Source organism: Bos mutus, chromosome 7, assembly GCF_027580195.1.
Source record: "Bos mutus isolate GX-2022 chromosome 7, NWIPB_WYAK_1.1, whole genome shotgun sequence".
Lineage (NCBI taxonomy): Eukaryota > Metazoa > Chordata > Mammalia > Artiodactyla > Bovidae > Bos > Bos mutus.
The window spans coordinates 84389059-84415802 of record NC_091623.1 but is presented as its reverse complement, the minus strand read 5'-3'; the positions used below and the strand labels follow the sequence as shown (position 1 = coordinate 84415802).

Sequence of the window (26744 nt, the reverse complement as noted above, 5' to 3'; positions counted from 1 at the left end):
TTCATCAACAGATGGATAAAGAAGATGTGATACATTTATACAATGGAATACTACTCAGCCATAAAAAAGAACAAACTAGTGGCATCTGCAGCAACATGGGTTCAACTAGAAATTATCATACTAAGTAAAGTCTTTCAGAAAGAGAAAGACAAACGCCATATGACATCACTTAGATGTGTAATTTAAATATGACATAAATGAACCTATCCATGAAACAAACAGACTCATAGAGAATATACCAGTGGCTGCCAAGGGAGAGGGATTTGGCTGTGGGATGGAGTGGGAGGCTGGTGTTAGCAGATACAAGCTTTTATGTCTACAGTGGATAAGCAACTAGGTCCTACTAAATTCAATGTCCTATAATAAACCATAATGGAAAAGAGTATTAAAAGAAATATATATATATTTAATATATATATAATTTGATATATTAAATCTATAATTTATATAATATATAAATAACATTAAATGTATTGTATATATTATGTTATTAATATATAATTATATATATAACTGAATCCATTTTACCATACAGCAGTTATTAACACAGAACTGTAAATCAACTATATTTCAATTTAAAAAAGTAAAAAATAAATAAAAATAAGGCATCGGCCCTTCCAAAAATTAACATTTAAATTTTAAAAAAAGAAGCAATAGGCTTCTCTCTCAGAAATTTGGGGACCACTAAGCAGAACTGCCTGTTCACCCAGGGCAGCTCCACCTATCCTTGTCTGTGCCCACTCCACATACAGCTCTCATCATTCAGGCCTGTCAACATCCTTCAGAGGAAAAACATCCTCCCTGAACAATCCCCAGCAAAAACCATGGGTAGGGGGAGATACTTCAAGCTAAGCCTGGCTGGGCTCATAACCAGCGAGCTTGACAACAGAGTACAATGAGCTCCCTGGGTGTCCAGCTGCTGAGACACTGAAGTATCTCCCAGGAGAGGACTTGTCCTGGGAGAAAAACAATCAGGCATGACGAACTTAACCCAGAGACCAAGGCTGATGATGTGATCAACTCTGTCCCCGATGATTCAACCAGGGTGTAAGAGAGAAGAGGGCTATAAAGCAAAACCAGGACCTCCTCTCCTACAAACCCTGCAGTGCAGCAGGACATCAGGGCCACAGGCATGAACCTGAAATACCCAAGAAAGAGACTCCAGGGAGAGAAGACATGCCTTCAGAACCAGGAGGATCTAACCAGGGTCAGTAGGGCCCAAGGGACCGACCAGAGCCCAGCAGTTGGAGCAAATGAGAACACAACCCAGACACCATCATGATCCCAGACTCAATCTGTTCACGGACATAAAGGTCAATCACAAAATACATGGGGAGATCATGCTGGGAAGCGATTCCCAATGGGCTAAGGGTCAAAAAAAAAAAAGTGTGAAAATGGGCCAGTCTGGAGAGTTTAAATCCCCCAGTTACTTTACAAAATTTGTAAAAATCAAACTGGTCTTCAGAGACTCAGACCTTCTAAATCTAAGTTCATGGAGACAGATTTATGGATCATTATTAAACTGCTGAGAAAAGGTATAAACCAGGAGGCTGTTAGACATAAATCAGACAAGTGAGTCTGCGGCCCCATCGGCAACAAGGAGATGTGGACATGGGCCAGCAGCACCTAAGTCTCAGGGACACTGGCTCAGAGCAGGTGAGGGACAAGGGAAGGCTCAAGCCTGAGTTTCACTCCCCTCACTCCAACCAGACCCAGCTCAAATTCTCTGCCCTTGGACTTCAGGCCCTGATGAAGGAGCCCAGCCAGGCCCATAGAGAGGAAGGATAAAGCCCTAGAAACAGTTGTTCCCTGAGCAGGCAGGTGTCCTGGGAAAGAGGAGAACTTGATGTCAATGGAATTTTCCTGGGTTGGAGTTTGGACTGAGCCCCCAAAGCTCAGGACATGGTGAAGACAGGCCTACACATTTCAAACAGAACAGCTCTGCCCACTAAATAAGACATGGCCAAAGGGCTTCCTTGGTGGCTCAGTGGTAAAGAATCTGCCTGCCAATGCAAGAGACTCAGGTTTGATCTGTGGGTCAGAGAGATCCCCAGGAGAAAGAAATGGCAACTCACTCCAGTATTCTTGCCTGGGAAATCCCATGGACATGGGAGCCTGGTGGGCTACAGTTCACGGGGCCACAAAGAGTCAGATACCACTGAGTGACTAACAAACAAAGAGACATGGCCAAGCAGGCCCTTCTTATCCACCTTATCACCCTCCTGCCCAGAAACACTCCCAGAGGAGGATCAGAGAGGGTGTTCAGCCCCCTAGCTATGTGGAAACTTCAGGGTTGCTGCCAGGAGGGAGACCCCAGTTCATCTCCCAGATGGTCCCTGAACTGTGGTATCACAGGCCCTGGTGTCTCTAGAGCTCTAGAAGTGTGGTGTGGGGAAGGGGAGAAGGCAGGACTCCTGTATCCACTTTACACACTGAGACTCACAGAGGTTACATGAACTGTCCAAGACGAGGCAGCCAGGCACCATTGCCTGTCTCTCCTCCTGCCTAGGTGGGCAGATGCCAACATCTCCTAATGCCCCCCCTACATGGACTGGACCAGTCACACCCTGAGGCCACCTGGCCATGGGACCACACTCCAAAGTCCCCTCCTTCCTTGCCCAAGTGTCCCCTCCCCATTGCACTTCCAAGATTCAAGCACCAGGCTGGGCTAGAATGGACCCCTGGAAAAAGGCCAGCCCTTTCTCAGACCCGCATGGGAATACTAGCACCAGAGGACCAGGACAAGGCAGATGGCACCAGCATCACTGAGGGTCTTTTGTTGGCACAGATAAGCTTTGTAATGAACAAAGGGAAAGGAAAGGACAAGCCTGCCGCTGTTTCCATCCCACCCCCAACACCAGTGACCAAGCCACTCTCCTGCTACAGCAGAGCTGATGCCAAGCTTGATTCAGCAAGGAAGGACACCCTTTTATTTTCCTCTATAAATTACTTTCCTGAGGAAAGGCATAAAATTGAACAGGAACTGTTGAGTTTAAATAGTTTAGGATGTTTTTACCTAGGAATGTCAGTGGGGAGTGAACAAAGCCCAGGCCCTGAAATAGGCCTCCGTCACTTGAGGCCTGACCTCTCCCATCCACTGAGATGACCTTGGTCCTGCTGCTTTATTCACTCAGCTCCTGTGGACCACCCACGTCATCCTGGGTGTGTCATAAGCATTGGAGTACAGCAGAGATTAGGTGAGACTGTGGTTCCTGCCTTCCGGGAGCTTACAGTCTAGTGGCTATGATACTAGCAAATAAGATGAGTACAGACTGTGATAATAATCATGATAGCTTACACTCCCTGAGCATTGACGCTAATGGCAGGCACTGTTCTCAGTATTTTACATGTATTAACTCATCTGATCCTACGAGGAAAGTTCTATTATCTCCATTTTACACAGGAGGCACTGAGGGATTAAATAACTCATCCAAGGTCACTCAGTCCATGGAGGGTCAGGAACAACACACACAGATGTGTCTGGTTCTAAGCCCTCTCTCTCTCAGCCCCCTCACTCTGCATCTCTTGTGATAAAACCACGAAGGAGACAAACAGGGTGATGGGAAAGAGCAACTGTGGGGATTCATTTTCACTTAGAGGAACCCAGGATGGCCAGAAACCTGAGGAAGCGAGCCAGGAACCATATGGACCCCTGTGGAGCAGGCTGCTGGCCACAGAAATGGCATCACAAACCCCAGATGCAAAACCAAGTGTAGGGGGATTTCTCTGGTGGTCCAGTGGCGGAGACTCTGTGCTCCCAATGCAGGGCACCCGGGTTCAATCCCTGGTCAGGGAACTAGATCCCACATGCCACACTGGAGATTACAGGAGTTGAGAGGGTTGCTGTTACAGTGAACACCAACAGCAGTCCCAGTAAGCCTGAGCAAACCAGTAAAGTCAGAGTGAACAAAAGAACCTCTGATGGGACAGTTGGGGCACAACTAAGCCTTGGTGCAGCCAAACAAATAATTTTTTTTCTTTAAATATTTTTTAAATATTTTAATATATTTTAACTTATTTTTTTAAAAAGCCAGTTGATGGATGATGAGCACATGCTAAGCCAGGGAGAGTGACAGCTCCCCTGGGTGATTCCCAGTCATCCCCATTCGGGGGAGGGGGCAGGGCAGGGCCCAGAGACTGAGTCCCATTTCCTCATCTGCCAGGGGGACCCTGGCACCTTCTGGGGTCTTTGAGGAGATCACATAAGATAAACCCGTATTATTGATGGAAAGCAGAGATCTTACACACTCCCCTGGGGAGCCAGACTTCCAGAGAGCAGCATGGAGCCGCCCCAGAGTGAGGCCTGGGAAGGGTAGGCTCAGAGCCCCAGCTGCCTGTGAGGGTGCCCTGGAATTCAGCTGGCAGACACTCTGCCCTGAGTTCCATGCCAAGCTGGCCTCTCCTGCCACTCACTTCCCACTTAGGGCAAAAACCATCTTTTTTTCCCCTCTCAGATCTGTAAATACCTAAAAACTAATTATAACCACAGTCCTATGCCACGAGATCTAAGGTCTTCTGTGGTAGTTTAGAGTTAGGGTGATAAAAATACAGATGTATGCTAATCATGGAAAAGGGGAGGGGCTTTCTCCATGATTATTTTGGCCTCAGTCCATCCCCCTGTCTGTGCCACATGCCGACAAGGTTCATCTCCTCCGTCATGTACATTCATCTCCTCCGTCATGTACATTCATCTCCTCTCCATGGACCAGGGAGATGTGAGGGGGAGGAGCAGGGTTCAGAAAAAAACTGTTCCCTTGATGTGAATAAACAAGTTCCTAACAATGAAACTGACATTCACTGAGCCAGACACTTACTGAGTCTATTTCATCTACTCCTTACAACAAGCCTATGAAATAGACAATGTTCTTGTGCCCATTTTGTGGATGAGTAAGTGGAGCCTCAGAGAGGTTAGTCACAGTCCCAAGGTCACACAGGTGACAGGGACAGGATTTGAACTGGGCCCTGCCCCACACCAGAGTCTGTATGCTTATGCCTCACCAAGAGAATTTTTTCACAGTTGAGACCCAGGTGGGTTTGATCTCACACTGAATGCCAATCTGCCTCATGTAACCTGAGGAGTAAGAAGAGTTAACATTTATTTAGGACTACAGGGATGATACGAAGGTATAGCCTGGGATTCCCATGAATTTAAGGTCATACATGTTAACAAATTACAGATAACCCCAACCAATCTACCCTCGGTATGATCCCAATGGGACAAAGATCTGTATTTTACTGGTATGACCATGTAGCAGCTTCTGGGTGTGTGTGCCTTCAATGGGGTTGGAGGATGAAATTGATCATATCTAAGCCTTGACATATCTAAGATTGCCAGGAGAAATATCAATAACCTCAGATATGCAGATGACACCACCCTTATGGCAGAAAGTGAAGGGAAACTAAAAAGCCTCTTGACGAAAGTGAAAGAGGAGAGTGAAAAAGTGGGCTTAAAGCTCAACATTCAGAAAACTAAGATCATGGCATCTGGTTCCATTACTTCATGGGAAATAGATGGGGAAACAGTGGGGAAAGTGGCTGACTTTATTTTGGGGGGCTCCAAAATCACTGCAGATGGTGATTGCAGCCGTGAAATTAAAAGATGCTTACTCCTTGGAAGGAAAGTTATGACCAACCTGCTGCTGCTAAGTCACTTCAGTCGTGTCTGACTCTGTGCGACCCCATAGACGGCAGCCCACCAGGCTCCCCTGCCCCTGGGATTCTCCAGGCAAGAACACTGGAGTGGGTTGCCATTTCCTTCTCCAACGCATGAAAGTGAAAAGTGAAAGTGAAAGTGAAAGTCAGTTGTGTCTGACCCTCAGCGACCCCATGAACTGCAGCCCTCCAGGCTCCTCCGTCCATGGGATTTTCCAGGCAAGAGTACTAGAGTGGGATGCCATTGCCTTCTCCGATGACCAACCTAGATAGCATATTAAAAAAGCAGAGACATCACTTTGCCAACAAAGGTCCGTCTAGTCAAGGCTATGGTTTTTCCAGTGGTCATGTATGGATGTGAGAGTTGAACTGTGAAGAAAGCTGAACACTGAAGAATTGATGCTTTTGAACTGTGGTGTTGGAGGCGACTCTTGAGAGTTTCTTGGACTGCAAGGAGGTCCAACCAGTCCATCCTAAAGGAGTTCAGTCCTGGGTGTTCATTGGAAGGCCTGATGCTAAAGCTGAAACTCCAGTACTTTGGCCACCTCATGCAAAGAGTTGACTCATTGGAAAAGACCCTGATGCTGGGAAAGATTGAGGGCAGGAGGTGAAGGGGACGACAGAGGATGAGATGGCTGGATGGCATCACCGACTCGATGGTCATGAGTTTGAGTAAACTCCAGGAGTTGGTGATGGACAGGGAGGCCTGGCATGCTGCGATTCATGGGGTCACAAAGAGTCAGATATGACTGAGCGACTTAACTGAACTGAAGCCTTGACAACTTTCATAAGATTTAAATGATAGTAACCAGGCTATTAGCCTATTGAATTCTGAGATCTCTATGATGAGAAAGGCAATGCTACCCAACTGCAAGACCCTTGACACCTTACAGCATCTCAGGGAGATATCTGTGCTATAATTCAAACTGAATGCTGTATTTTTGTTCCTGATAATTCCTTTAATGTAACACCTTTGAACCACATGAAAAATCAGATTTCTGCTCTAAGTGACCCATTCCCTAGTCTTGACAATCTTTAAAAAACAACTGGTGTCGGAGGCTCATGGCTAAAATATTTACTTTTAATTCCACTAATGTTATTAACTATACCATTTGTATTTTGCTTGTTTCACAGAATTATTTTTGTATTACTAAGTATATGACTGAGCCTTCAACAGAAATGATGACTAGACTTGAAGCAGTTGATCAAATGCATGTTTCGATATATGATCAATGATTGCAATAGTGTAACTCTAGAAGGCAGTGGCAACCCACTCCAGTACTCTTGCCTGGAAAATCCCATGGGCGGAGCAGCCTGGTAGACTGTAGTCCATGGGGTCGCTAAGAGTCGGACACGACTGAGCGTCTTCTTCACTTTCATGCATTGGAGAAGGAAATGGCAACCCACTCCAGTGTTCTTGCCTGGAGAATCCCAGGGATGGGGGAGCCTCGTGAGCTGCCGTCTATGGGGTCTCACAGAGTCGGACATGACTGAAGTGACTTAGCAGCAGCAGGGGCCAGGGGTGGCAGTAAGCACTGACATACACTATCTTGTTTAGTCTCCACAGGTAGATTCTGTGCTTATCCCATTTCACAAATCAGGAAGCTAATTGAAGTTTCCAGGGCTGAGTCACAGGGGCACCAGCCTTTGTGCTGTGTTGTCTGACCAGTCACAAGGGTGCTCTGGAGCAAACTGGCTTCAGGAATTTCTGATCGCTCCCTGCCAACCCATGAAGGAGGCCAGATTGAAGCTTGCCATGATGATGAGGGAATGCTGAGCTGTCTTGGACCATGCACTCCCCAGAGGAACCTCCCCAGCCCCAGTTATTCCAGGCAGGTCCACCAGATGAGTTGTGCCAAGGTCAATGGGCCAAAAGAGAGGCCCCACACTGGCCAATCCCTCTGCCCCACAGCACCTCAAACCCTGGAGTGCAGAACTGTTGGATCCCCATCATTCCTGCATCCTGGGAATGCCCCACCACAGGACACAAAGAGGAGGCACAGCCAGAACCCACCCCCAGATACAGGACATTGAGCACCACGCATCTCAGGGCCCCGACCCCCAAAAACAACTCCTACTGGGCCTTTCCCGGCACCTCTGGCCCTGCAGGAGTCGAGTCAGGGTGGGTGGACCAGTCAGTGGATGAAGGGTCTGTCCAAATGACCAGGAGAGCAATGTGACTGCTAGCACGGAGGCCCGGATGAGCCAGGAAGGACCCTGCAATACAGGGGGGACACTGCCCACTCTCCCAGCCAGACAGCCGTGCACGGCCAGCACCTGCCATAAGGAGGCAGCCGTATGGAACCCACCAAACCCAGCGCCCTCAACAGCTCCTGTGGACAACCATCCGCCCGACTCCCAGCTCTTTGGTTCAGCCCCCTCCCTTCACTTCCCAGTACTAATATTCTACTTTGTGGGGTCTCACTGTGTGGCCAGAATGGTGAGCCTCACACACAGTCTTGTTACTCCTCATTACCTCTATTTCGCAGAGCCTTGCCAGGGTCACCCAGCTGGTTCATGGTAGAGTCAGGACTGAGGCAGGTCTGTCTAGTTCCAAGACCATCCACCTTTTCCCTCATCCTCCAGGCCGTATCAAATATTTCTGCACCCAAATCCCAAGTGCATGAGGCACTGGGAACCCCCACCACCCTCGCCTCCCCTTCCACTGCCTCCTTCCCAGGCAGATGTAACTTCTCTCCCCACCTCCTGCCCCAGGCTCCCCACGTTGGCAGCTCCTGGACTAGCACACTGACAGGCAGATGCTTCAGACTCCCTGGCTGCAGTGTGGCAGTATCGGGCTCCCCAAATGTTGTTTACTAACAAGTCCCTGAGAATTTATGATAAAGTTGATGAGGCCTAACTGATGGGTCCAGGACCAAAGAGAGCCAATTACCCAACACTCACTGCTATGATCTTAAAACAGATGTTTGAGTGTGTAAAATTATAGCTTGTGGTTGAGAACTGCAGATACATTCCAACCTTCCCTTTCATTGCCACTCATAAATGTTAAATGCAGCAAGATCTACATCTGAAATTCATTTGTTGCCTTTAGGTCTCAGGTTTCTGAAGCCAAGGCTACATATGGGGCTGGGGTCCTGGTGATCACTCTGAAACCCCAGGAACAACAATATGAAAACAAACGGACCCAAAGCGCAGCAGAGGACAGGCCCCAGGGCCCACCTCCGACGACCCCAGGGCACAGGTCATAGGGGCCAACAGCCTCTGCCCTCTAGTGCTGATACTTCAGATGACCCAAACCTGGACCAGTAGACCACCCTTCCAGAACCCAAACCAGCCTGATTCTTGGCACATATATACGGGCCAACTAGGAAGGTGGATTCTTGCACATTTGGATGTGACTTACACTTAGAGTTATTCCTGCTTCTCTGGAAGTTTCCTGGGCCACCCACAGCAGGGTCTCTAGGAAGCCAGCCCTGCTCACATGTGCCTCCTCATACAACTGCCCACAGAGCAAGTCAGGGGTGTGGGGGTAGGATGGACACAGAAAAGAGAGTCTGGGAAAGTGGTGCCCCCAGGCCAGAATTCTCAATAGCAAAGTTTGACATTCTGCTCAAACCCGGAGACCCTTGCTGAGGGACCAGCCCCTGGACCTGCTCACGGGGCAATCCCAGAAACCCAGTCAACCCACCCTCGTCTCTGAGCAGATGTACCTTGAAGTCCCTGAGAAATTCACACATAAAGGGGCCACTTGTGGGTTGATTGTGTCCTTCACAAAAGGATAGTGTGAAGTCCTAAACCCAATACCTCAGAATGGTACCTTATTTGGAAATCTGTTGTTGTTCAGTTACTGAATTATGTCCAACTCTTTGTGACCCCATGGACTGTAGCACACAAGGCTCCTCTGTCCTCCACTATTCCAGAGTTTGCTCAAATTCATGTCCATTGAGTCGGTGGTGCTATCTAACCACCTCATCCTCTGCTGCCCCCTTCTCCTTTTGCCGTCAATCTTTCCCAACATTAGGATCTAATAGAGCCCTTACAACGGAGAAGGCAATGGCACCCCACTCCAGTACTCTTGCCTGGAAAACCCCATGAACGGAGGAGCCTGGTGGGCTGCAGTCCATGGGGTCGCTAAGAGTCAGACTCGACTGGGCGACTTCACTTTCACTTTTCACTTTCATGCATTGGAGAAGGAAATGGCAACCCACTCCAGTGTTCTTGCCTGGAGAATCCCAGGGATGGGGGAGCCTGGTGGGCTGCCGTCTATGGGGTCGCACAGAGTCGGACACGACTGACGCAACTTAGCAGCAGCAGCAGAGCCCTTACAAAGTGAAATGAGTTCATTAGAGTAAACCCTAATCCTTATAAAAAGGGGAAATGTGGACACAGAGGCAGACCCACATGGAGGGAAAACAATGTAGACACAGGAAGAACACCATCCACAGGTAAGGAACACCTGAGGCCATCAGAAGCCAGGAGAGCATCACAGGTAGATTCTCCACCACAGCCTCAGAAGGAACCAGCCCTGTCCATGCCTTGATTTCAGACTTCTGGCCCCCAGAACTGTGAGAGAATCGTTCCTCAGTCATATAAGTTTCCAGCATGAGGGACGTTGTGACAGCAGCCCCAGGAAATCAATACCCCCATTGTCACTGGGACTATAGCTGGTCAGACGCAGGGCCACCCCCCAACATGAGCCTCCTCCAGTCCTCGTAAAAGATCCTACTAAGTTGTTCACATGGTCCCCTGTTTTTGGTGACATTGTTAACTGAGCCATTCTAACAAATATGGCTGAAAACAAAGGAAATTTAATCACCACCAGGAGGACCTATGAAATAAGAACAGAAAGACTCAAGGGGCTTCCCTAGTGGTCAAGTGGTTAAGAATCTGCCTGCCAAAGCAGGGAACACAGTTCGATCCCTGGTCCGGGAAGATCCCACATGTTGTGGAGCAACTAAGCCCACGTGCCACAACTACTTAGCCTATGCTCTAGAGTCCGGGGGTCGCAATGCTCAGCCCACGTGCCCTGGAGCCCTGTGATCTGCAACAAGAAGCCACTGCAATGAGAAGCCTGCACCCCACAACAAAGAATAGCCTTCTCTCACCGCAGCTAGAGAAAAGCCCCCACAGCAACAAAGACCCAGAACAGCCAAAAATAATTTTTTTTAAAGAAAAGAAAGGCTCAAAACTGGCATCAAAATAGAAGTAACTGTCCCCAAAGATGACTTACCCATGTTTTCCAACCAGGAACAGCAACTGGGATGCCTGACTCTCTTGCGCTGGACTGGTCTCTCCAAGACCCAGGGCAGGTGTTCCTCTTCCCTGCTCCCTGCAGAGAAAAGAGGAGGTCACCCAGCTGTCAGTGCTCAATTGCATAATTGCAATTATGCATGGGGGAGAAACCTCAGCCAAACCCATTTTATACTGAACGTTGGAAACTGGGGAGTTGAACTAGGAGAGCAAATAGCCAGCATGTCCTTGGCACTTCCAGAGACCCAAGGGCCTGAAACCCCCTCCATGGCCATCTTCGGCAAGCCACTGGCATCCTTATCAAGGTGTCTCCTCGCACAGAATCCCCCAGGCCTCATCTTTTACCCTCAACTCCCTCTGCCAAAGGGCCACGACTTGGAGGAGGTGGTCTGAAAAGAAGACACATCCCAAACAGATTGTCCCACTTGTGGCTCACAGGATCCCCACTCTGAACACGTACTGTGTTTTCTTAACATATAACACTGTGCGTTTCCTAAAAGGCAGATTGATTCCTTCTAATTCTACTCGTAGCACATGTGAGCCCCCACCTAACCACAGAAACCTGGCCAGATCTCTGGCCACCCACCTTCACAGTAAAGCACCCAGCCCCAGGATTGCTATTTCCCAGAGATAATGGCCCTCTGCCCTGACCCTGCAGCCCACCCACTGGGCCTCACCTGAGACCCTCACCAGCCCCACTGCTGCCAGTCCGTCCCCTCCTGCTCTCTCCCCACAAACTGCCAGACGTCTCTACAGTGCAAATCAGACAAACTGTGTCTTTGCTTAGAAACTTACCAGGGCTTCTCAACACCCTCAGGAGAGAATCAAGGCCATTTTTGTCTCTTAAGAAAGATACAAGGCCCCAAGCCCAGGAAGTCCCTCCCCAAGTGCTTGGGACCTCCCCCAGGAAGCTGTGTGCATGGATGACTTACCCACCACATCCTATAATGGATGCCAGGCATCAGCACAGGCCCCACATAGATGACACCCACTGAACCACCCACCCCTTTGTCCTGCCTGTTCAAGAGAGCCACGCTTGGGCAAAGGTGCCTGGGGGCCGGCTGTCACCACGCACACACCAAGGTAACCTCGAGCTGCAGGGGGGCAGGGTGAGGGCCTGCCGCTCCCCGCTCCTCCATCACCAGGCCAGATTCCAGCTCGCTTTATAGACCCTCTCATGGAGCTCTGTGGCCTTTCCTAGAATCTGACCTTGCTCCCAGCACCCTCGTCTGGTGGTGCTTACCGTCCTCAATTTTGAAAGACCTTGAACTCCCATATAAAATAATGGCTGCAAAAAGGCATCCTGGGAGGGGCATTTTATGTGACTCCACCCACTGGCCCCTGACCCCCTTATCTCTGGGCATTCCTTGCCCTCACTTTCCATCCAGAGCCGTGTGCCCATCCCTGCCCACCTTTGGTCACACTCTTCCCTCTGCAGCTCCTGCACCAGCCCTTCTCTCTCTACTTGCCTATGCAGCCACCACCCGCTCACCCATTACATCTCAGCTCCACTCCCACCCTGCAGGTTGACTCTCAATTACCTGTTGATTTCTAGGGCCCAGTGAAGCGCTATGGGGAGATAGCTCTGGGTCCAGATGATATTTGCATCCTTGGGACAGGGCAGAGCCCTATGGTTACTCAAGATAATGTTTGCGGAAAGGACCAAGGAGCCAACAAATGAAGCCCAGGCTCCCCATTAGTTGCATCTTCCAGGTTTTCTGGGGCGGTTGCCATGGCTGCCAGGGGCCATCCTCCCAGGCCACTGCCAGCAGCCCACTCTGGGAGGTGGGCACCATGAACAGCAATGCCAGATTATCGGAAACTATTTATTTTGTAAACTCAAATTAACAGGAAGCAATTTCATTAACAGATAGTACTTCTTGATGAGTTCGTTCCGATTCAGGGCTTATTTTTAAACTGTCCTTAAACACTATGTGTAGCAGGCTGAAGAGCGGAGTCTGATTTAATGGAAAGTGCATGACATTATGCCTCACCTGGGAACATCGAAATCCTGAAGCTTTTCTCTTGAACTGTGAGGGCCCTTCCAAGCCACAGAAATCTCCTCCAGTTTGAGGAAGGGAGTAGACAGGGGTGTGCCTACATGAAACAGGGCTCTGGAGCCTGTGGGCCCAATTTGAGAAGGGAACCCAGCCCAGCAAGTGCTTCTCCACTCTGGAGAAGCTCTCAGCACAGTCAGGAAAAAGACACGCACTGAGAAAAGGAAATCACAGACTTACCTACCCTGGGGGAAGCGAGCTGCACCGTGGAGAGAAGCTGAAGGCCAGTGGGTCCCAGAGAAGAGAAGCCCCACACGCTAGAGACCGCAAGTCAGGGCAAATTGCTGAGGCCTTGGTCACACCGGGACCCATGTAAACTAGATACTGTGTCAGAGACATGTCATCCTGCCGTCACAAGTAGCCTCAAAGAAGTTCCAAACTTGATTTGGCATTTCCAAAAATAATGCTGCGTCTTCCTCTCCCTCTGCTCCCCACAATTCTACTTTCTCTTTCCACCTCCAGCCCACAACCACCTTCACCCTCAGCTGTTGGTTCTATCAATCAACAGCCTCATTTATTCCCTCTTTACCCATTCCCCAGGTTCTCTACACCCAGAACAACGGCATCAACCTCACCTGAAACTTGTTATATATACAAATCTTCAGACCCCACTGCAGACTTTCTGACTCAAAAATCCTATGGGGCGGGGGTCAGGGTCAGATTTTAACAAGCTCCCCAAGGCTTTGAGGCACAGTGGGGTCACTGCTTCACCTGGGAGGGGAGTCCAGGAGCGGATCCACAGGGAGGAGCCTCCCTACCACTGTCTGCCCTGCCACTTCAGTTCAGGCTCTTGCACTCATCTTCCTGATTTGGTATGAAAGAAATCTGGAAAACAAGTGGCCAAGACAGAACTCCCAGAGGGTGGGCCATGGCAGGAGATAATCCTCTTAAATGGATGGGAGTGGAGGGGAAGAACAGGGACCCTCCTACACAAGGAAAGCTGTGTCTCTCCTACCACTCAGAACGGGGTATCTACCACGAGGCAAGGAGAGAACACGAAACTAGGTGTCTGGAGGCTCCCGTTTCCCCCAGTCCTTCTGAAGCTTGTCATAATCCTCTGCAGCAAAGTCCAGGATTCAGAGAGGCACAATGCTGATGATTCGTAGGAGTCTCTATGCCCAGCTAGAGACCCTACCCTCTACAGAGGTCAGGAGCAACCCCCTCTTCTGGGGCTATCAATGGCATCACACCAAGTCAACAGGAGAGGCTTAGGTCAAAAGGCGTGTTGGGGCCTCTGGTGCTCGGTAAGATGTACAGCCCAGGGGCAGGAAGCAATACTCCTTCCCCAACCTGGCAGTGGAGGGGGCGTGGGCGGGGAGAGGGGCACTAGTGACCATACCCACTAGGAGGTCAGTGCCTGTAGGCTCCCTAGCTTGCCCATCATCAACGTTCCTCAGAAATCTGGGCTACTGGAAGGATTGTCGTTGTTCAGTTGCTCAGTCATGTTCGACTCTTTCTGACCCCATGGACTGCAGCACACCAGGCTTCCCTGTCCTTCACCATCTCCCGGAATTTGCTCAGACTCACGTCCATTGAGTCGGTGATGCCAGCCAACTGGAGGGATAAGGGCAAGAAAGAAATTTCTTCCACAGCCCTGAAGCTGCTTATACCTGGGTCAGCTGCTCCTTGTGCTGCTAATAGGGCTTAAAAAGGAAAATTACATGCCTAGAGCTTGCAGTATCTTGATCTTTTTTGTTTGTCTAGAATGTCTTCTACATCCATCATTTCCTGTGATGAGCAGAACTGGTGTGACCACAACTTCACCACTACGGCTTCTAGAGGTTACGTTTTTCAAAGTCAAAATATGGTCCATTGTGAGCATCACCTGGGAGCCTGTTAGAACTGTAATCTCCCAAGCCCCTACCAGATAAGAATCTGCCTTTTAGCAAGAGCACCAGCCTAGTCTGAGAAGCACTGGGCTGGGTGCTTAAGATCTGGGGTTAGTCCAATATTCTTTTATAACAAGCAATGCCACACTTTGAATGATAAGGACGTCTTACAAGCAAAACTTCATAAAAGTTCCCTGCCTTCTAGCCTGAGGCCTCTGTTAAACCACGTTTGTTTTGCTCTCAGCTACCCCAAAGGAGAGGAATTGAACGTCTGCATTCTCCTCAACTCCAGGACTCCTAAGGCGCAAAGCTGCTAGTCTGACACCAGTCAAAGGAAGAGCGATGTCGCCCTCAAGTGGCCACTTCAACCCTGCCGCTCACACCACACTAAATCAGAACTGACTGGAGGAGGAGGATCGGACTGTCAGGAAGCCAGTGCTACTCCAGATAACGCAGTATGCAGCGTTATTGTTTTGGGGGAGGTAAAAGCCCCATATTCCAGGCACACACTTTTCCAGAAGATTATTTGTTATTGTTCAGTCACTCAGTCATGTCCAACTCCCCTTGTGACACCATGGACAGCAGCACTACAGGCTTCCCTCAGTTCAGTCGCTTAGTCGTGTCTGACTCTTTGCAACCCCATGGGCTGCAGCACACCAGGCTTCCCTGTACATCACCAGCTCATGGAGCCTACTCATACTCATGTCCATCCCATCAGTGATGCCATCCAACCATCTCATCCTCTGTTCTCCCCTTCTCTTCCTGCCCTCAATCTTTCCCAGCATCAGGGTCTTTTCCAATGAGTAAGTTCTTCACATCAGGTGGCCAAAGTATTGGAGTTTCAACTTCAGCATCAGTCCTTCCAATGAATATTCAGGACTGATTTCCTTTAGGATGGACTGGACAGATCTCCTTGCAGTCCAAGGGACTCTTAAGAGTCTTCTCCAACACCACAGTTCAAAAGCATCAATTCTTCGGCACTCAGCTTTCTTTATAGTCCAACTCTCACATCCATTCATGACTACTGGAAAAACTATGGCCTTGACTAGACGGATCTGTGTTGGCAAAGTAATGTCTCTGCTTTTTAATATGCTGTCTAGGTTGGTCATAGCTTTCTTCCAAGGAGCAAGCATCTTTTAATTTCATGGCTACAGTCACCATCTGCAGTGATTTTGGAGCCCCCAGAAATAAAGTCTGACACTGTTTCCACTGTTTCCCCATCTATTTCCCATGAAGTGATGGGACCGGATGCCATGATCTTAGTTTTCTGAATGCTGAGTTTTAAGCCAACTTTTCCACTCTCCTCTTTCACTTTCAAGGGGCTCTTTAATTCTTCGCTTTCTGCCATAAGGGTGGTGTCATCTGCATATCTGAGGTTATTGATATTTCTCTTGGCAATCTTGATTCCAACTTGTGCTTCATCCAGCCCAGCTTTTCTCATGTACTCTGCATGTAGTAAGTTAGATAAGCAGGGTGACAATATACAACCTTGACGTACTCTATTCACTATCTCCCAGAGTTTGTTCAAATCCATGTCCATTGAGTCAATGACGCTATCTAACCATTGTATCTTCTGCTACCCCCTTCTCCTCCTGCCCTAAATCTTTCCCAGCATCAGGGTCTTTTCCAATGAGTTGGCTCTTCCCATCAGATGACCAAAGTATTGGAGTTTTAGCTTCAGCATCAATCCTTCTAGTAAACATTCAGGACTGTTTTCCTTTAGGATTAACTGGTTTGATCCTCCTGTGAGTCTTGTCCAGCCCCACAGTTTGAATGCATCAACTCTTCAGTGCTCAGCCATTCTTTATGGTCCAAATCTCACATCTGTACATGACTACTGGAAAAACCATAGTAGGGATTCCTGGCTCCGCCATCCACCTTCTCTGTGAGCTTTGCCTGCTTTGACCCTTTCCTCATCCACAAAGAGTTCAATGTTTTCAAATAGTTCTCATGTTTTTATTCACTGAAAATATTGTACGTGTGGATTCAAGAATCCCGTGCTTCACGCTGGCTGCCCGGGGCAGTGGTGAACAAGGCAGGATCCATCCTTCAGTTGGAAAATACAGATAAGGACAAGACACAGAGGAAAGGCCCCTCACTCAGCTTCATTTAGGACTGCATGTACGCTCTCAATTTTTAAGTTCTATCCCACACAACCCTCCTGGGCCTCACGGCAGTCTCATGTGAGTCCTAGAGGCCTGTCCACCAGCATTGCTCAAAGACACACTATCATTTGGGCCACCCTTTTTTGAAACATCTACTAAATTCAGCTCATCCTCAGAAATGCTTCACCAGGATTTACAATGCTTCGCTGAGTCACTGAGACTGTTTTCCAAGTGTGTTCCGTTTTCTCTCCCCTAGGCATTTAGCCAAGTCTTGACTGAATAGTCTATTTTAAAATGCACATAGAAAAAACAATGTACGTGGTAAGGGCCTGCTTACTTGTGATACGAATTTTGATCCTCCGTGATCCAGGACTCCAAATCTTACAAGTTCACCTGACCTTTGAAGGATGTAAACACAGACCCAACCAATGGAAAAGGGCCCCAAACACAGCTGTCTATATATTTTTTTCTGTGGGTTGTTTTTGAAACCAGCAAATCCCAGGTTAGAAGTATGTATTTCCCCTACTGTCCCTCCCTGCCCTTAACACCGTATCAAAACCAGAATGACAAGGTCAGGATTAGCCTGGCAGTTGCTTGTGTATATTGGACAGACCTGGAAAAGCATTCTGTATTTGGCTCATATGCTCTGAGGTCCTCCCTTCTCTGATCCACCAGAAACACACTCCCTCCTTTATCCTCCTGGTGCTTCTACCCCAACGTGGCCATTTTCCCATTTTGCCTCTAGCCTGCTGCTTAAGAGGTCTCCTCCTTCTTTTCTACACTATGACACCTGCCCCAAATTGCAGTACCCAGCTCAGATGACCAGGGCAGCGAGGGTCATATCCCAGAGCTGCTCCAGCCAGAAGCAAGGGAGCACTACCCAGGGAAGGAATGCCAGTCTCCAGGTAACTGGTGCAAATTCTCCCCATTTGCACACAGGACAGTGGGCCTAGGATGCTGCCTAACTTTCTTCCTCCCCAAGTTGATCCCTTAACTAGGCTTAAGCTTCCTGACCAAATGCTCTCCTCCACCTGAGGCCTCACTGCATGTTCCTGAAGCAACCCCACAGCCACTAACTCCACCAGCCATTGCTGCCTCTCACTTCTCAAACTCCCTCCTCCCTAACTCCCTCAAGCCCTACCTGAGGCATGGTCATTCCCCTCTGGCAGCTCCTTGTTTTGAAGCCCCCACTTCTTCCTGACACAGCCAAAAAACCATCCTTTACTCCCTAAGGCAGGAACACACCCTGACTTCCAAAGCTTCCTTCCACAGCAGCTGTAGCTACAGGATCCCTGTTCCATGTTCTACAACTTCCTAACCTTATCCAGACTGCCAGGAGTATCTGCACTGACTCCTACAGACCAGGAGCTTCATCTGTCCATTGCGTCCTTTATTCCAGCTTTGAAACCTTGGAGCCATTCTTCTTAACATATACTTCTAGGGACCTTCTCTCATGGTCCAGTGGCTAGGACTCCACACTCCCAAGTCAGATTTGATCCCTGGTCAGGGAACTAGATCCCACATGCCACAACTAAGAGTTCACATGCCTGCTACAACTGAAAAGATCCTGCATGCCACCACAAAGATCAAAGACCCCATGAGCCACAACTAAGACCTGATGCAACCAAACAAATACAAAAATAGAGCAAAACAAAACAAAGTCTAAAAATCAATCAAATACACTTCTAAAGACTCCAAAACGCTTATTACAGAAATCTTAGAAAACACAAACAAGCAAAAATTTCCTAACAAAAAATCACTCCAATCCCACCTTCAGAAAACCCCATTTCATTCTGAAACATCTAGCCAGATTTTACTTTTATGCAAACACATTCCATGTTCTTTCCAAATGAGAAATTGTGCATACTGTTTTGTAACTGACAAATTTTACGTAAGAAATGATCTGTTAAAGCCACTTAAACTGATTGAAATCAACCAAATATAGAGTGTATTACCAAAAGCCAGATCAATAATACGCCAATTGGTCCTTGAATCCTGGCCTGCGTGCCCTTGTCATTAGCCCATGAAGACTGGCTACTCCCCCTGCTTCTAACAGCATGGTGGTTTTTTTTTAATCACTTTCCATCTTCCCTTTTCCTCCAGCACCAAGACTTACCATTTACCCCTTCTTTTGGTTCACAACCCTAAAACATGGATTTTAAAAGTTCTACTACCTCCAACTTCCCCCAGGTCCCACTCACTCTGCACATACCACACGAGCATCCCTAAAACACTGTCACTCTCAGGCTAGAAGCCCAGTGCTCCACACCCAGACTCCAGTCTCTCGGCCCTAGCAAGCCCTACCACGTCTTTCACCTCTGACAGTTCCCCTACAAAAACCCCTTAAGATGCTTGCAAAGCATCTCAGAGGTCAGTGGTCTAAAGCCTGTGTGAATCCTCACCAACCCCATGGGAGCTGTGAAAGTTCTTCACATTAATCTGAAGCTGCCCCGTTGTAAAACCTTCAACACCAGCCCTAGCTCTGCCTCCAACACCCTCTTCCCCAGTGACATAGAAGAATGCTGGTACCTCTCCCCAGTAAACAGGTCTGCTATACTCTCCATGCAACTCCCAACATGCCTATAAAATGGCTACACTCTGGATAATCAGTAGCTGCCTGGCTGGGCCCAGGCTTCCCACTCACACCAGCAGGTGTCCACTCTTCTCCCAGAGGCCCAGAGAAAAGCAACTTTACTCCAAACACTTCAAGGTGGCGAGTACCGGCTCTCTTGGTAGGCCTAGCACTGGGACTATTAAGTGGCCGAACTACAGGAAAGCCATGCTTTGTACACTTACGGTCGCTTCTGATGGCTTCATCCCCTTTCAGCACTCACCACCACCCCACATAGACAACAACACACACAGGCACGTGCACACTACTGCGACTATCATGGTAGTCACTGTTGAAAGCACATTCTGGGCCATGTCCTGTTCTCTGAAGGGGCAGGCATCAGTCCTGGCACTGGCCTTCATGGGGCCATAACTCACCTTCTGCTATTGTAAAAACCCTCAAAGTAAGGCCCAGTTACAGGAACAAGGTAAGGATTCCTAAACCAGAGAACTGGGCTGAGACTCAGCATGGGAGAGTTGAGTATGGAAAGAGAACTACTTCCTGCCACCCAATGTGCTGAGCCTTGAATGTTCTTCAGAATGGAGATCACTGACAAAAGTTAACAACTTGGAATTTAGCTACCCTCCAGAGAAAATTTTTTATTGAAAACACAGACACACACACACAATTATGAAATTAAGAAAACCATTCCTTAAGCGTGTAAGACAGGTTTCTTTTTATTAAGTTTTCCTAAACTTGTCTCATGTTTACTGAATGTTTTTCTTTGTGTAAGAATGTAACCTGGAGCTTTAACAAACCAATTTAGATAATGCAACCTGGATAAATGTTTGTCTGCACACAAGTCATCAACTGTTACTCTCTGGTCTGGTCTCCATGTAAATTCAATTGGTCTGCAAGCCTGTCTAAACAGAGAGCAAGAAGACCACATCATCTTAATTCTAGTTTAAACCTCAAATTCAACCCCATCCCAAGTCCCACACCCTCCCCACACACAAAAGAAAATTTTTAGAAGAAATGGCCATTAAGGACTGAGTCAAGTTGCATAAGCATTGGCTTAATCCTGCAGCCAGCACCCCAAAGTAGCTCCTGGCCTCACAGCAGGCCAGCTGAACTCTTGAAGCTGGACAGGTAGAGAATGGACAAAGGATGTTCTAAGAACAGGGCCAAGTCCTGGTGCTGTGAGGCTTCCATGCATGCTTACACACCAACATAAATACACTTCCACCTTCCTCCTCTAAGCAACGTTTCTGTACAGGACTTAAGAGCTTATAACAGTCTGAATTTTTTAGTGCAGAGATGGACAGCAACTCATTCTAAATATGCAAGGTATACTCTTATTTCTAACAACATTAAGTCAAAAGTAACAGAGAAGCACTCTGTTATACAGATTAACAATTATTACAAAGGTCCAAAATGTAACCAACAAAGCTTGTAACAGTTTCTAGGGCAAGGACCAGCTCTGGGCTCTAATATACTACAGGTTTCCCTTAGAGTTCCCCAAATGCCTCACTCCTATCAACACCGCCCAAAGCACTGCCACAGGGAATGCTCTGGCGCTCCTGACGGTGACCGCAGAGCAAGAATGAGGCACTGCTGAAGTCAGGCACCACAAACACTAACTTCAGACTCATCCAGTACAATCCAGTGCATCTTAGTTTTTTGTACAGTCTGTCAGCCGTTTAACACATACACATTGGCAGATTCATGACAGATGTTAACGCTTAACACAGAAGTGACTGTGAATGAGCCAAAAAAGAACTTAACTCTTGTCCTAAGACTTCACGCTATACCTCAAATTTACACAGAATATCTCTCACCTGAACAAGCAGGCCAGGATACAAATCTTTATACCATAATTAACAAGAATCAACCCCTCAGTTAAATTTACCATGCCTATATCCAACAATACATCTACCCAATTCTAACCTTCTGAAGAGAAAATTATTTAGACTTTGATGCTTGGGATATTAATGAACATACTTTCAGAAATATACATTCTCAGGAAGAACCTCCAGGTTTAAAATCCTCAGTTAACAACCTGCTCCAGGTGAAAGGGTCTATTTCCCCAAGAGCAACACACGGCATTTGTAATGGGAACCCCTTTTATCTGGGAAAGATGGGAAGATTGGGGGAGGGGGGGGTCCCAGGGGAGCGGAGTGACACGTGAAGCTCAGAGCACACCTTTGTTGTTCTACGTTAATCTACGCCATGCTCTAGCCCTCAGAAACAGAGGGAGATCCCTCCCCCATCCCCACACCAGGCGGGGAGCCTTTGTGGCAACCTCCACAGCAGAATTTTTAAGCACAATTAAGAGTTCCTGTCATTTATGTCATAACAAAAAGTTTGCTTGATAGCTAGGTATAGCCTGTGCTATAGCTCAACTTTCTAAAACAAACTTCTCTTTGTATAAGCATGATTAAACATAAAAGGAGTGAAGCATAAGCTCAGTAAGACTAACTGGGCTTCTAAATAGTACCATTATGAAAAAGATACAATGCACTTCATTTCTGTATCTAACTATTTAGAAGTCAAAATGCTCCATACATTACTGATATCCCCTCCCCCTCAAGTCCCCTAAAAACTGACTAAGAAATCTCCAGTATTTAATTGCTCTAGTTGATATTTAGAACAAAGTTGACAACTTAAAGCTTTATAATAGTCTGTTTTAATATAAACAATTGTTAGAATCAATCAATGTCCATTTCAGGAAGCTTCTTGTCTGAATCCGAAGGCACAGCTGTGTCTGTACCCTGCTCAGCAGCCTGAGGGCCCGGGTTGTCTCCTTGTCCATCCACTGGTCCATTCTGCTCTGCATTTTTTTGCTCCTCTTTTGGAGGTTCCACTTTGGGTTTGGGCTTTGAAATTATAGGGCTGCAGATACTCGTCAGCTCCTAAAACAACAGGAGAGAAAACAGTGGTTTTTGTAATTTTACATAGCATACTAAAATCAAAGCCCACCCTCTCTTATCCTATCCCCAAGATGTAACCAAAGATGGAGTAATGAAATTCTCTATTAATAATACCGACTAGAAAAAACTATTAAATCTTTAAAATCATGAATTACTTTAATTTTAGCTTCAATCTCTTTTGCCTTGACAACTGGATCCATGGTCAGACTCTGCTTGTTCTGCAGATTCAGCTTGTTATTCATCCACTCCATGGCCTCATTCATGCTTTTTTCCACCTTCAGCATGTCAGCAGCATCCAAATGATCATACTGGTCCTCCTATAACCAGAAGCCAACCAGACAAGCATCAAAGAATAATACAGTCCCTACTCAAATACTGCCTAGTTCTTCAGCATCTTCCAAAAAGCTACAATCTTTCCGAAAATGAAGTCCATCTAGCCTCACAAGCTATACATTCAATTCCCTAAAAATTCAATAAAGGAAAGTAACCTCAATTTTTAACACAGAGAAAATGCATTTCAAGGTCAAAAGGAATACACAAGGTGGCAATTAAAAGGTTTCAACAGTATAAACAACACATGCTTTACACAAAATCTTATAAATATAATTTTGCAAATAAATAAATATAATTTTACAATGCAAAAAAAGGCCATGTCATTAGATATGAGACTGGAGGTTTAGGTATCGAAGTTAAGAAACAAAATAATTATGAATACAGTTTTTTAAAAGAATCCTTTCAGAAGTAAAATTTTAAAATTCATCTTTTTAGAAAGCTTAGTTTATTATATTTAAGTTTCTTACATGCAGATGACACCACCCTTATGGCAGAAAGTGAAGAAGAACCAAAGAGCCTCTTGATGAAAGTGAAAGAGAGTGAAAAAGTTAGCTTAAAGCTCAAAACTCAGAAAACTAAGATCATGGCATCAGGTCCCATCACTTCATGGCAAATAGATGGGGAAACGGTGGTTGACTTTATTTTTGGGGGCTCTAAAATCACTGCAGATGGTGACTGCAGCCATGAAATTAAAAGACATTTACTCCTTGGAAGCAAAGTTATGACCAACCTAGACAGGATATTAAAAAGCAAAGGCATTACTTTGCCAACAAAGGTCCATCTAGTCAAGGCTATGGTTTTTCTAGTAGTCATGTATGGATGTGAGAGTTGGACTATAAAGAAAGCTGAGCGCCAAAGAATTGATTCTTTTGAACTGTGGTGCTGGAGAACACTCTTGAGAGTTCCTTGGACTGCAAGGAGATCCAACCAGTCCATCCTAAAGGAGATCAGTCCTGGGTGTTCACTGGAAGGAGTGATGTTGAAGCTGAAACGCCAATACTTTGGCCACCTGATGCAAAGAGCTGACTCATTGGAAAAGACCCTGATGCTGGGAAAGATTGAGGGCAGGAGGAGAAGGGGACGATGGAGGATGAGACGGTTGGATGGCATCACCGACTCAATGGACCTGAGTTTGGGTAGGCTCTGGGAGCTGGTGATGGACAGGGAGGTCTGGCATGCTACCGTTCATGGGGTCGCAAAGAGTTGGACACGACTGAGCAACTGAACTGAACTAAACACTGACAATACATCAAGAACCTAGAGTATAAAAGCAGAATTAACCAAACTATTGACCAAAGTCTGAGAGCAACCCAGACCACAGGCCAAATCCCAGCTCCCCCAAGAGTAACCTGGGTAAGGATTAAACCACCTATTTCATAAACGTACTGTGTAGATTTAATGATATAATATATTTTGGAGTATCATATAGTACTCAAGAAAATGATACCCATAGTTTATTGTTGAAACAGTCCTACAAACTAAATTATTTGTCTAATGTGTTCTAAGACCAGACTAGAGCAAGTTAAGTCACTAATGAAACATTTCATAACAAGAAAAGGAAACTGAGTAATACTGCTCAATTACTGAGTCTCCTTACTAAAGAGAAGCAGCAAATCCCAGTTGTTAATAAGGTTAAATAAAATATTATATGACATTAACATCCAAAAAGAAAACAATGTTATTAAATAACAGAAAAAACTGCTATGAAAATGTCTCAGAATTCTACCAAAACATTAGTAGGGAAGAGGAAAAAAAGAAAAGATACCTTGTTTTTGAAAGAGCTGATTACTTTCATATACTGTTGGATTTGTTTCCCTAGTTCGTCAAATAATTTTGGTCTTTCTTCAGATTCCTGGAATCGCATCTTAATAGGCTGACCTAGATTCTTATTAGAAGAGAGAATATACAAATTCTTCACAGGGGAGTTTAAACTAACAAAAGCAGTATTTTTCTACTAAGATTGATTATGAATTAAAATTCATTTAATCTCTGTGTTCTATATATAAGAAGTTGAATATTTTTCCCCAGACGGTCGAAATAGTATCCTCAGGCTTCATTAGAATATACATCAATTCTGTTCCATGTGGAGCCACTTCAACTTGTCACCTGAACCCTAGTTCTCAAAATACACTGGGGAGACAACCAAAAATGAGATGCCTCCTGACAGTGATATAAAACACTGGATAGGAAGTACACTTGCCAAAAATGTTTAAATCTGTATCTTACAAAGCCTCCAGCTCTAACCATAAATTTACCAATAAGATAAAACACCAAAGGGGTGAAAAGGAGTAAAATATAGACTGGGAATAAATTCTCCAGGACAAATGATTCAGTTTTTTCATCAACTAAGTAAAGAAAGAGAAACTGATGGAAGGAGAACTACGGATACAGATTTAAGAGATATATCAACACAGTGTATGGGCCCTATTTGGATCCTGAGTCAAAGAAGCTAAAACATAATTTATGAAACAACTGGAACCTCAAAACTGACTGAACATATGGTGATATTAATAGTGATGTTAAGGAATTTTTACACATGTGATAATGGTACAGCATAAGGTTATATTTTCTTTTAAATACACATTGATATATTCTGGGGTTAACTATAACCTAAGAGACTTGCTTAAGAATAACTGGAAGTGGAAAGGAGCAGATATGGACCAAAACTGGATATAAGCTGACAACAGCTGAAGCTATTATTCTGTCTCCTTCCATGTGTTAAACAAGTCCCATAAAAAAAAAGTAAATAAAAAAACTCAATGAGCAGGATCTCACTGGAGACCCTTAACATTCTTGCCAGAATGACAGGCAACTGCATGTGCTTACTGTCCCTGAGCAATTCCATTCCAAAGGTTAGTCAACAATGGAATAGTTTAGCAAGAAACTAAGTAACCACAGAAATGGAAAAAGTTCTTGCGTACTTGCATCTTTTTCCAAACAAGAGGCCTCAACTTTTTAAATAATTCTTTGGACTTTTAACTCTGAAGTGTAACTATCACTTCTTTACATACAAAACCAGTCACTTCTGCTCTATTGAGAATCGAAGCTGTATATACACAGCCCTGCTCCAACTGCACTGCCACTGCCTGTTAGAGGACAGGAATACATCCTGTTAGTCTTTCAATTTCTTGACATTAAGAACACACTCAAGCTCCAATTCAGTGAAACATTTTATGTCTGAACTCAATTTTCAGAAAAATTGTTTTGTTATCATCAAGTTAAAAAAAAAAAGTGAAACTAAGTGATAAAAAGTATAGCTTTTCAATCACTTTCAACCTGCCTTCATTTAACATGAGAATTAGAATTTTGAGGTGTTCTCCATGCAAAGTACAACATTTCGCTTTCAAGAATCACTTACTTTTAATTCAGCCAATTTATCCACGTAAACTTGCTTTGGCTGGTCTTCTCCATCCTCATACAACCAATTTTCAGTATCTTCTAGTTTCAAGGTAAAATTGTTACGGTCCTAAAGATGAAGGAAACAATTGTACAATTAAGTCGATCAAAAATTAGTTGATTCAGGAATAAAGAAACAGTCACAGACCATGATACATCTGGATTTTCATTAAAACATGAGGTAGTTGGGAGATGGGGATATAGGAAACAAGACTGACACAATCTTATTTTGTTTTATAGGTACAAGGGGGTTTATTACATTATTTTCTCCACTGTAGGAGACATTTGGATATGTTTGAAAATTTCAGAATTAAAAAGTATATTTAAAAATAAGTGTGTTAAGAGTAAATAACACTGTATTGAAAGCAACTAAGAGAATAAATCTTAAAAGTTCTCATCACAAGAAAAAAAATCAAGTATGTGTAGTGATAGATGTTTAGACTTCTGATGGTAATCATTTTACAACGTATATAAACATCTAATCATTATGCTGCACATCTGAAACAACTAAAATGATATGTCAATTATACGTAAATCTTTTTCTAACAAGTGAGTTAAAATAAGCATCAGGAGAAAAGTGAGCTTTTTTTAAAGAAAAATCCTAGGTAAATTATAGCATGCAAGTGTATCAAAAAGTGACACACCAAAAAAAGTGATGCACAAAGACTAACCTTTAGGAA

The 26744-nt window shown here is 45.7% G+C and overlaps 1 protein-coding gene across 1 annotated transcript in view; it reads right to left on the bottom strand.

Annotated features, from left to right (window-relative positions):
• Window positions 1-20117: 20117 nt before the first annotated feature.
• Window positions 20118-26744, bottom strand: part of HSPA4 (heat shock protein family A (Hsp70) member 4) — a 52898-nt gene continuing 46271 nt past the window's right edge. The window contains exons 16-19 of the mRNA XM_005890419.3: window positions 26027-26134; window positions 24434-24553; window positions 22491-22652; window positions 20118-22317 (exon numbers count right to left, since the gene is read on the bottom strand). Of these exons, the coding sequence (XP_005890481.1) occupies window positions 22114-22317; window positions 22491-22652; window positions 24434-24553; window positions 26027-26134 (594 nt within the window). The 3' untranslated portion in view covers window positions 20118-22113. The remainder of the gene's footprint in view (window positions 22318-22490; window positions 22653-24433; window positions 24554-26026; window positions 26135-26744) is intronic.